Source organism: Chlorocebus sabaeus, chromosome 29 (assembly GCF_047675955.1).
Source record: "Chlorocebus sabaeus isolate Y175 chromosome 29, mChlSab1.0.hap1, whole genome shotgun sequence".
Taxonomy (NCBI): domain Eukaryota; kingdom Metazoa; phylum Chordata; class Mammalia; order Primates; family Cercopithecidae; genus Chlorocebus; species Chlorocebus sabaeus.
In genome coordinates, this window is record NC_132932.1 from 5,165,615 (window position 1) to 5,177,913 (window position 12,299).

The following is a 12,299-nucleotide window of genomic DNA, read 5'->3' on the forward strand; positions in this document are numbered from 1 at the left end:
AGTGCAGTAGTGCCATCTCGGCTCACTGCAGCCTCCACTTCCCAGATTCAAGCAATTCTCCCACCTCAGCCTCCCGAGTAGCTGGGATTACAGGCACACACAACAACGCCTGGCTAATTTTTGTAATTTTAGTAGAAACAGTGTTTCACCACATTGGCCAGGCTTGTCTCAAACTCCTGACCTCAAGTGATCCGCCTGCCTCAGCCTCCCAAAGTGCTGGGATTACAAGCATGAGCCACTGGCCCAGTCCAAAATATTCTTTATAACAAAAATGTCATTACATATTTGTTATTCCTGGAGTTACTAAAATGAACTGTTAAGAATCTCATATTCTTGACTAATTTTATAGAAGAGTTGGAGATTTATTTTCACAGAATAGAAGCAGTTAATAGGGATGTGTTGTTATCCTTTAATGCTTCAAATATAGTTTTAGTCAATGAAGATATTGCTGCAGCTTCAGCCATATCAGGAGTGAGTGGGCAGAAGAACGTCAGAGCTGGGCTTTGAGGATTTGTGGCTCGTTCTGACATGGTCACATAAGATCTTTGAATTCTTTACCTTGACAGATCCTCTGTCTAGTACAGTGCGGTCACTTTTTTGTGGGTTTTTTGGGGGGTTTTTTGGTGGTGGTGGTTGTTTTTTGAGACAGGGTCTTGCTCTGTCACGTAGGCTGGAGTGCAGTGGTGCGATCATGGGTCACTGCAGCCTCAGCCTCCCAGGCTCATGATCCTCCCTGCTCAGCCTCCTGAGTAACTGGGACCAGAGGCATGTGCCACCATGTCTGGCTAATTTTTAAATTATTTGTAGAGACACGATTTCACCATTTTGTCCACACTCATCTGGAATCCCTGGGCTCAAGCAGTCCTCCTGCCTCAGCCCCACAAAGTGCTGAGGTTACAGGCGTGAGCCACCCTGCCCAGCCCAGTCATTTTATAAATGAGAAAACTTCAGACTCGACCGATTCAAGTAGCTTGTCCAAGGTCTTACAGCTTTATTCTTGAAATAGTTATATTCCAAACTTTCTTCCAGAGAAATAGTAGCTTTATTTCTGTTACAAGAAAATTGCGATTTAGTCATGTGACTATACTTTTTTTTTTTTTTTTTTTTTGGAGACAGGTTCTCACTTTGTCACCCAGGCTGCAGTGCAGTGGCACGATCTCGGCTCATTGCAACCTCCGCCTCCCAGACTCAAGTGATTCCCCCACCTCAGCCTCCCAAGTAGCTGAGACCATAGGCATGTGCCACCACCCCTGGCTAATTTTTTTTTTTTTTTTTTTTTTTTTTTTTGGCAAAGACAAGGTTTCACCATGTTGCCCAGACTGGTGTGGAACTCCTGAGCTCTCAAATAATACACCCGCCTTAGCCTCCCAAATTGCTGGGATTACAGGCGTGAACCACCATGCCTGACCTAACCATACTACTTAAGGGTCAGGGACTTCAACAATTTCCTGTTGAATGCAGGAAATTGCCTGGAGCTCAGTAATTAAATGTTACCTGCATCTTTATTTCTCAATGGCATTCCAGTGGTGAGCAGTGACGTAGCCCATAATATGAGGGAAAACCCATAATATGAGGGAAAGCGGGAAGATGGTTAGAGATGTAGGTGTTAAACGCTTAATGACCACCATTTCTCACTGATGTGCCTAAGAGCAAAATGATTAAGTTTCATCTCCCCTATAGCATGCCTCTTAAATAGGCATCCTCAAAGAAAAATAAAAGGTAGGAAGTAGGGAAAACCCAAATCACAGCAGAGAAACTGGAAACTTGGTGAGGTTAAAAAAAAAAAAAGATATTTCGAGGAGAACCTTGCAGGGTATTCCAAAGTTCAATACAGATGGCCGCAGTGCCACGGAGGCAAAGATTCCATCCAGAAGCACTGAGATCTCTTGATGTGGTCACATGGGAGGGGCACCTGGGAAGGATGGGAAGGGTGATAGAGGGTGCTTCATGGGGGGTGTTCACACTCAGAGCAAGGCCTGGCCTGGAGGCCCCATGGCCCTGGAGCCTGGTGGGGTGGGTCAGAGCTTCTCTAGGTTTTCCTTCCTGCTCCATTCAGAAATCACAGATGGTGTATGGATTTCTTTCCTAACCTGGCTTTAATATCTCATTGACATTTTTGCTTTGAATTATACTTCACATTTTCTGTTCTTAAAGAGCTCTAAAGACAGCATATTTGATTTCTGCCTCTCCCTCTCCCATTCCACACACTGAGGGTAACAAGAAAATGTTTCCCTACCTCTACACCAAAGCCATTTACAAGGCTTTGTACAGAAATTGGCTGAAGGGCACCATCCGAAGCCCATTTGGGCAGGTCTTGGTTAAGGTGGAGGTATTTGTCCTTACCTGTGACAGAGTGTCTGCTCATCTGTTACTTAAACCTGCATCAGCCTCTTTTAGAATGTGAGCTATTTCCTTGACGTCAGTTTAGATTTTTTTTAAAGATCATTACAGGTATGTGTTCTACCCAGTCTTGTCAGGTAGGAACTTCTTTGTCTGAATTGTTTATGTATCGTAGCAACATTAATAAATGTAATAAATTAATGAAAGTAAATCCTCTGGGACAGAGCAGGGGCCACCAGGCAATCTGGGCATAGACTTGGCTTTAAGTTCACTTTCTCTCAGGTGCTCCCTCCCCCAAGCATATGTGCATGTGCACCACTCACACACACCTTTTAATCTTATAACAGATTTCTTCTTCATTAAAAAAAGAAAATGGTCGGGCTTGGTGGCTCACGTCTGTAATCCCAGGACTTTGGGAGGCCGAGGCAAGCAGATTGCTTGAACCCAGGAGTTCAAGACCAGCCTGGGCAACCTGGTGAAACCCCGTCTCTACAAAAAAATACAAAAATTAGCTGTATGTGGTGGTGCATGCCTGTAGTTCCAGCTCCCTGGGAGGTGGAGGTTGCAGTGAGCTGAGATCACACCACTGTACTCCAGCCTGGGTGACAGAAGGAGACCCTGTCTCCAAAAAAAAAAAAAAAAAAAAGATATATATGACACATTTATTTCAAACTTTTAGAGTTTAGCCAGAAGGTACTTACAGCACCTTTCACTGTAGTTTAAAACCCCCAGTCTGTTTTACAGCTTCTACCAGCCTGTTAGTCAATACTTTTCTCCATGTTTACCCCCTTAGCACACACACACTGTGAAAGTAACCACCATGGGCAGCTTCTAAAACATTTTGAGAAATGGATTCCTGAAAATGTGTGGGGATGTGGTGTCCTAGTGGGTCTGTGAGAAGTAGTCAGTCATGTAGAGGCCTCCCATGGGGACCTGCCCTCCCTGTGTGGGGTGTGGACAGCCAGGAATAAAGTGTGCAGTCATATTTGGTCTAGGGAGTAAAAACAGGTGACCACTACATCATCTCTCCAGAGTAGTATATATTTAGTGTTTAAATATGCTACTGATTTTTGCATTTTAAAACACATCCTGGTCAGAGGAGCCCAGCCTTGTCCTTGTATGCTTTTTACCATGTATAAGATACCGTGTCTGTCCTCATCGGCTGTTTCCTTCTGTATTGATGTCATTCAACAATCTCTCCATTCTTGCTCTGCTTAAAGACCTCACTTGTTATGAACTCGATGTATCAAGCACTGAGTTGGGCTCTGGAGATGGAGGCAGTGAGCACCCATGCCCTCCCCTGGTTGCATATGTTCCCGCAGCTGCCGCAGGGCTGTCCGTGTGGTACCTCCTTGCACGGTCATTCTGGCCCATGCATCTTGTTTCCTGGATCCTGTCATCTTCTTTACAGGTTTCTTTCCTCGTTAGAGGAACACATCCTTTAATAGCTTCCTGGGAAGGAATGAATGCAAGGTAAAATTGAGTCCTGAGTATCTGAACATCTTTCCCTCTACTCACTTGATGGATAGTTTGGGAAGAGAATTCTACACTGAGAATAATTTTCCACTCCTCCCACTTTTGAAGGCATTATTGTTCTTCAGCTTCCAGTGGTGTTATCTGTGTCCGGTGCCATTTCCATTTCTGATTATTTGTATATGCCCTTTTTCCTCCTCTTTGGAACTTTTTAGATTGCTTTATCCTGTAGTTTTTATACTGGATACTTTTATACTGTACTTTTTGTACTGGATACCTAGAGTTTAACCCAGGCACGTGACTCCCTTAATTCTGGATCCATTTTTTATATTGTTGTTTTCCCTCCTATGTGCTTTTTGTTCCTAGAATGATTACTTTTCTCTCCTGTTGTCTTTTTTTTTATCGTTAATGATCTAGGGATTTCTTCAATTTTATCTTCAAACTCTACTCCTTTGTTTCACTGTTTTGTGTTTGGTTTCGAGGGTTTTTTCCTCTGATTTTTCATGTTTATAGTTTTCTGTTTTGGTTGCATGGATGCACTATCTTCCCTTTGACTATATTGTAGCTTTTTGTTGTTGTTGTTGAGTTTTTCTTCTGTTCACTGCATTGTTTCTGTTCCACCAAGGTTTTTTGCTTTTGTTTTGTTTCCATCATTCCCATTTGGAACCCTTTTTCAGCTGCCTGATGATCCTTGACTGTTGATTCTCATTTAAGAGTGAAGCATTGAGAAGCTGACCAGAAGCTGTGTAGCTGAGGTTTTTAAAACTAGTATCTTTGCTGTAATGATCCAGCTTTTTGGTTGATGTTTTTGTTGGCAGACTCTAGGTATCTATGGTATCCAGAAAAGACTTCTGGACCTGGGCTTGCAGTGGTGCAGGCCTGTGGCAGTCCCTGAACAAGGGACCAATAGCTGCTTCAAGGTTTTAGAGCCTGCAACAAATCTTTCTAAACCTTTCTTCTCTTTGAGTCCTCATACTACATTTGCCACCTTATAGCCCTGCTGTTTGTACCCAAGAATCAGCCCAGCTGGAAAGTGAACAGTAAGGATGCTTTGGGCAGGAAGTTGATAAGGCTTCTTTTGTTGTGACCCACAGAAGGAGCAAAGTAAAAAAAAATAAGTTAACGTGGTTAATCCAAGCCTGGTGGCAGGGCCTATATCTTCATGTTGTTTGTATCTGGCCCGCCCATCCAGGGCTTGAAGGAATCCCGGCGCCAGTTGCTTACTGCCTTCTCTCAGCAAGCCCCAGGTTACTTCTTTGCTTCAGTTTACTTAAAACAAGAGTTTGAGATTTGCTTTCCTGTAGTTGATAGTAAAGTTGAGAGTAGGTAGCAGAAGAGGCATGTAAAATTCCATATAAAGTGTGCCCTGTGTGCTGCATGGGGGTCAGAGTTGGAGTTTCTCCTCCTAGCCTAGGGAGGCCCTGCTTCCCACCCCTGTAGAAAACCTGACCACCTTTTCTAATTAATTGTACAGTGGGGCAGGGATTTCAGTGGTAAGTCCATGTGTGCACCTCCCATGTGGGAAGCATAAGCAGTGTGGGAAGGAAAGTTGGAAACAGCGGCGGCACTTTGGAGAACCTGTAATTCCGCTCTAATTCTTGCTCTAAGACCAGACTCACAGGTGTCCAGGAGGTAAAGGTCAGCACTCCTCAGACCCCAGCTCTGTGCGGGGCCTGGCAGGCATGCCGGCTCCCTGTTTTCTTTTTACTTTATGAGAAAAAGAAATAAGGTATTAAAGTGCCAATTTATATTTCTCTACTATTATGGTAGTTGCAGTGGCTCAGGAAGGCAAATAAACCAGTCCGCCAGAATCCGCATCATCCCTTATCAAGAGTTAGTGTTTAACAGTATGAACAAAAACCCACCATGAACTTGAAACAGGACTAATTTACCAGATACCAACCTCAAATGCTTTCACTGAACATTTTTTGCAAACTATTACTCTACCTTCCAACAGGCTTTGTAAAAACGTTCATCTCCTTGCTCAGAGGTACTGAGGCATCAGGCACATTCCCTTCCTAACTTGAGGGAACCCATTTTGGCTGATGGCCCATAAGCTTATGGTGTCCCAAAACCTGCGCCACGGGGCGGAGGCAGAGTTGGTGGAATAGTGAGCCCTGTGCATCCTGCCTGTTTCCCATTTGCCAGCATTTTCTGAGCCCCCAGGCACCAAGCTCTGTGCTTGTGCCAGAGACCCCATGCTGAGCAAGCAGGCCCGCTCCTGCCTCCACAGAAGCCCTGGCAGCGTGAAGAGGGCAGCGTGAAGAGGGTTTTCAGTGCTTGCTTCCAGAGACTTCACAGAGCCTTGTTGCATCCTGACAGCGTCCTTGCAGGGCCAGGCCTCCTCCTGCCCTGATTGGCTTTCCTTTCCCTTAGCTCCCTGGAAGAAGGGTAACCGTTCACTCAGGTTGTTTGCCTGGAGTAGTTCTGGCTCTCAGGAGGAAGTTTATTCCCATAGATAGAAGCCGCAGCGTCTGCTATTCAGGTCTTCAGCCAGGAACGCATGACTCTGTGGGCCCCTTTCACAGGCATAGTGGGACGGAGGTGGCATTATCTTTCAGGCATGCTCATGTGGTGGCACCGTGATCTCAATTTTATACCTTTTCATTATGGGACAACTTTTTCATCATTCTGTTTGCCTGTAAAATTATATTGGCCAACCTTGGTTATTAACCCTTATTTTCTTAAGCGGTTTCTATGTATGAATTCTTCTAACCACATTGGGTTGCTGTTGATTTGGCCTTATCTAGGGCCTTTTGTGTGCTGTGGTCCATTCAGAAACATTTCTAATATTTGCGTTTTCTTTAGCATGTGCTGGCACTCAATCATAGAATACTAAATTTGTGATCTCTTTTTTTCCCGTAACAGATGCAGCAGCTTTTTTATGAGAATTATGAACAGAACAAAAAGGGGTACATTAGAGATCTCCATAACAGTAAAATTCACCAAGCTATCACATTACACCCCAACAAAAACCCACCTTACCAGTACAGGCTCCACAGCTACATGCTCAGCCGCAAGATCGCCGAGCTCCGCCATCGCACAATACAGCTGCACCGCGAGATTGTCCTGATGAGCAAATACAGCAACACAGAAATTCATAAAGAGGACCTCCAGCTGGGAATCCCGCCCTCCTTCATGAGGTTTCAGCCCCGCCAGCGAGAGGAAATTCTGGAATGGGAGTTTCTGACTGGAAAATACTTGTATTCGGCAGTTGACGGCCAGCCCCCTCGAAGAGGAATGGATTCCGCTCAGAGGGAAGCCTTGGACGACATTGTCATGCAGGTCATGGAGATGATCAATGCCAACGCCAAGACCAGAGGGCGCATCATTGACTTCAAGGAGATCCAGTACGGCTACCGCCGGGTGAACCCCATGTACGGGGCTGAGTACATCCTGGACCTGCTGCTTCTGTACAAAAAGCACAAAGGGAAGAAAATGACAGTCCCTGTGAGAAGGCACGCGTATTTACAGCAGACTTTCAGCAAGATCCAGTTTGTGGAGCATGAGGAGCTGGATGCACAGGAGTTGGCCAAGAGAATCAATCAGGAATCTGGATCCTTGTCCTTTCTCTCAAACTCCCTGAAGAAGCTTGTCCCCTTTCAGCTCCCTGGGTCGAAGAATGAGCACAAAGAACCCAAAGATAAAAAGATAAACATACTGATTCCTTTGTCTGGGCGTTTCGACATGTTTGTGAGATTTATGGGAAACTTTGAGAAGACGTGTCTTATCCCCAATCAGAACGTCAAGCTCGTGGTTCTGCTTTTCAATTCTGACTCCAACCCCGACAAGGCCAAACAAGTTGAACTGATGAGAGATTACCGCATTAAGTACCCTAAAGCCGACATGCAGATTTTGCCTGTGTCTGGAGAGTTTTCAAGAGCCCTGGCCCTGGAGGTAGGCTCTTCCCAGTTTAACAATGAATCTTTGCTCTTCTTCTGCGACGTCGACCTCGTATTTACTACAGAATTCCTTCAGCGATGTCGAGCAAATACAGTTCTGGGCCAACAAATATATTTTCCAATCATCTTCAGCCAGTATGACCCAAAGATTGTTTATAGTGGGAAAGTTCCCAGTGACAACCATTTTGCCTTTACTCAGAAAACTGGCTTCTGGAGAAACTATGGGTTTGGCATCACGTGTATTTATAAGGGAGATCTTGTCCGAGCTGGCGGCTTTGATGTTTCCATCCAAGGCTGGGGGCTGGAGGATGTGGACCTTTTCAACAAGGTTGTCCAGGCAGGTTTGAAGACGTTTAGGAGCCAAGAAGTAGGAGTAGTCCATGTCCACCATCCTGTCTTTTGTGATCCCAATCTTGACCCCAAACAGTACAAAATGTGCTTGGGGTCCAAAGCATCGACCTATGGGTCCACACAGCAGCTGGCTGAGATGTGGCTAGAAAAAAATGATCCAAGTTACAGTAAAAGCAGCAATAATAATGGCTCAGTGAGGACAGCCTAATGTCCAGCGTTGCTGGAAAAGACATTTTTAATTATCTAATTTATTTTTCAAAAATTTTTTGTATGATCAGTTTTTGAAGTCCGTATACAAGGATATATTTTACAAGTGGTTTTCTTACATAGGACTCCTTTAAGATTGAGCTTTCTGAACAAGAATGTGATCAATGTTTGCCTTTGAACACATCTTCTTGCTGAACATTATGTAGCAGACCTGCTTAACTCTGACTTGAAATGTACCTGGTGAACAAAATTTTTTACAGAAATGTTGTCTTTTGAGACCCTTTGCGCCAGTCCTATGGCAGAAAACGTGAACATTCCTGCAAAGTATTATTGTAACAAAACACTGTAACTCTGGTAAATGTTCTGTTGTGATTGTTAACATTCCACCGATTCTACCTTTTGTATTTTTTTTTTTTTAATTGTTTTAAAGCCATTTCATGTTCCAGTTGTAAGATAAGGAAATGTGATAATAGCTGTTTCATCATTGTCTTCGGGAGAGCTTTCCAGAGTTGATCATTTCCCCTCAGTGGTACTCTGCTCAGCATGGCCACGTAGGTTTTTGGGTTTTTGGTTGGTTGGTTGGTTGTTTTTTTTTTTTTTTTTTTTTTTTGAGGCGATGTCTCGCTCTGTCGCCCAGGCTGGAGTGCAGTGGCACTATCTCGGCTCACTGCAAGCTCCGCCTCCTGGGTTCACGCCATTCTCCTGCCTCAGCCTCCCGAGTAGCTGGGACTACAGGCGCCTGCCACCACGCCCGGCTAATTTTTTTGTATTTTTAGTAGAGATGGGGTTTCACCGTGTTAACCAGGATGGTCTCGATCTCCTGACCTCGTGATCCACCCATCTCGGCCTCCCAAAGTGCTGGGATTACAGGCTTGAGCCACCGCGCCCGGCCTGGTTGGTTGTTTTATTTTATTTTTTATTTTTATTTTTTTGAGACAGAGTCTCACTCTGTCTCCCAGGCTGGAGTGCAGTGGCACAATCTCGGCTCACTTTAACCTCCACCTCCCTGGTTCAAGCAATTCCTCTGCCTCTGCCTCCCGAGTGGCTGGTATTTCAGGCACATACCACCTCGCCCGGCTAACTTTTTTGTATTTTCAGTAGAGACGAGGTTTCACCATGTTAGCCATACTGGTCACGAACTCCTGACCTCTGGCAGTCCACCCACCTGGGCCTCCCAAAGTGCTAGGGGTGAGCCACTACGCCCAGCTGGCCACGTAGGTTTTAAAACAAGGGGCATAAAGCAAGCACAGTGAGATATGTGGCCGTTCTCGTGGTAGTTCATTTGGCCTAAATGGACCTGGCATGAAATTTCAAGAAGGATTTGGCATTTTCTCTTCTTGACCCTTCTCTTTAAAGGGTATAATATTAATGTTTAGAATGACAAAGATGAATTATTACAATAAATCTGATGATGTACACAAACTGAAACACACATACATACCCCCTAATGAAAACATTGGGGAAAAATGTATTTGGTTTTGTTCCTTTCATCCTGTCTGTGTTAGGTGGGTGGAGATGGTTTTCATTCTTTCATTACTGTTTTGTTTGATCCTTTGTATCTGAAATACCTTTAATTTATTTAATATCTGTTGTTCAGAGCTCTGCCATTTCTTAAGTACCTGTTAGTATTATTTATGTGTATCAGGAGTGTGTTTAGTCTTTTATTTGCAGTAAACCGATCTCCAAAGATTTCCTTTTGGAAACGATTTTTCCTTTCCTTAATTTTTATATTCCTTACTGTTTTACTAAATATTAAGTGTTCTTTGACAATTTTGGTGCTCATGTGTTTTGGGGACAAAAGTGAAATGAATCTGTCATTATACCAGAAAGTTAGTTTTTTAAACTCTCAGATCAAATGTGCCTTAATAAATTTTTTTTTTCATTTAGATTTCAAACAGTGATAGACTTGCCATTTTAATACACGTCATTGGAGATCTGCGTATTTGTAAATAGCCTGATGCTCATTTGGAAAAATAAACCAGTGAACAATATTTTTCTATTGTACTTTTCAGAACTGTTTTGTCTCATTATTCCTGTTTTAGCTGAAGAATTGTATTACATTTGGAGAGTAAAAAACTTAAACACAATTCATAAAGTTTTTCAAGTTATTTGAGGGAAATGCTTCTGTGGACTGCAGTTTGGGAGTGAAACGAAACCCAGATTCAAGTGCTTCCTTCTGTTTTTTCCTCGAATGAGCTCGTCCTTTGTTTGTTCCTCATCAACTTGCTGACTCCATGTTCTTCAAAACAAAGGTCTTCAAACCAGGCCCAGGCCCCATCTGGCTCCTTGATAGAAATGTCCCCTCCTAGGCCCCACAGAATCTGCATTTTAACAAGTGCCCCGCGTGGTGCTGCGGCACAATTCGGGGTTCCGGGATCAATCTAGCTAGAGGATAAATCAGCACAGTTGCAGTATAACCCAAGAATCAAAAGAAGTGAGATCTTTGATGCCAAGGTAGCAAGCTGGTGTGGACAAGCATTGCCCCCAGGACAGGTATATTTACAGTGTAATGACAGTTAAGTCCCAGCATAATGACATTGCACTCACAGAAAGAATTGCCGTAATTCAGCCTAATTGCCATTTACTCTGTGGGAGTGTTTAGTTTTTTCTTGGAGAAAAAGCAGAGACATTTTTATTCTTCGGTAAGGAAGAGCGTAATAATGCACCTTAATGACAAAGTATTATAAATTCTTTCCTATTTACCATAGTAACAGACGGGGGGGATTTTGGGATGTGGTTGAGTGACACGTTTGAGTGTTCATCCAGCATTTCGGTGACCCTTGGTTAAACCTGCCATTTCCTTCCCTGCTCCCACTCCTGATCAGGTCTATCCCTCTTCCCGATGGCGGTGTTGGTGTTAATGGAAGCACTGCCTCCTTTCCAGCCTCGGTTTCCAGAAACGCGGTGGGACCCCTCCTCTGGCTCCCCACCCTGGCAGTGGTGTGCCTGCACTCCACATGCTGGCCTCCAGGTTCCACTCGCCTCTCGGTCACCTGGTGCTCTTTTGCCCAGAGGGCAGACTCAACAGTTCCAATGGCACCTGGGTCCTCCTTAGCTTGGCTACTGTCCCTGCATCTCTCATCCCCCATTCTACAGGGCACCTCCTCCAGCCACTGGGCCCTATGACTGTGGGGCGTCCTTGTCTGTGGCCCTGGCACACACTTTTCCCTCCATCTGGACAACCTGACTCCCCAGGACGCAGCTGAAACACCCCACTGTCCACTCTGCTGCCACCCTGGACCCTTCTGTGGGATGTGACAACAGCTGGACCTCCTGTGACCATGTGGCAGTATCTCCCTCACTAGAGCCCCTCAAGGAGGCCTGGGGCTCTTGTTCCTGCCAGTCCCCTGGCATGTTGGGAACCACACTGCCCTACTCCCTCAGTGCCCTCTCCACGTGTGCCTCATGCCATTGCACAGGCTGAGACCTGCGGCCCCTACTGGGCCTGGAAATAATCCCTACCCCCTGAAACTCAGGAAGCTTCCTACCTTACCCTTTCACTGTTGCTTCCTGTCGACTCCTGTGAACAGTATTTTAAAATTGTAGTGTGTAAGTATGGCCGAAGAAGGGGAGAAGGGCACAATCAAAAAAGCATGAAGAACCTCGCTCCTTTCTCCCAGCGCCAACTCAGGCCTTCCCACAAAGAGCCACCAAGTTTGTCCTGGCCAGGAAGGCAGAAGTATACATATAGATGCATAGACAACATTTTTGAACTTTGCACACAAGTGAAAGGGAATTCCTTCTCTCTTGGGCACGGGGAGCCTCAGGGCAGAAGATGGACGTGGCTTCATGACCCATGTCATGGTGCATGGGGAGGGGTTGCCAGTGGGATCCTGGCCTTGTGGTTGGATGCCAGGGGCCCTGCCTGGAGTGGGACCAAGAGAGCCTTATGGGGCAGACAGCACTGGCAGACCAGGGGAATCTGCAGCTTGCTTCCAGAAGGCAGGTCACCTTCCCTGCACTGCTGCTCTAGGCTGGGATGAGACCGGAGCATGGATGTGGGCCTAGCATCCCAAGGTCTTCTGT

General features: G+C 45.1%; 1 protein-coding gene across 1 annotated transcript in view; it reads left to right on the forward strand.

Moving 5' to 3' along the window:
* CHSY1 (chondroitin sulfate synthase 1) overlaps nucleotides 1–8,989 on the forward strand; it is a 74,202-nt gene extending 65,213 nt beyond the window's left edge. The window contains exon 3 of the mRNA XM_007990583.3: nucleotides 6,682–8,989. Coding sequence (XP_007988774.1) covers nucleotides 6,682–8,274 — 1,593 coding nt within the window. The 3' untranslated portion in view covers nucleotides 8,275–8,989. The remainder of the gene's footprint in view (nucleotides 1–6,681) is intronic.
* The last annotated feature ends 3,310 nt before the right edge of the window (nucleotides 8,990–12,299 follow it).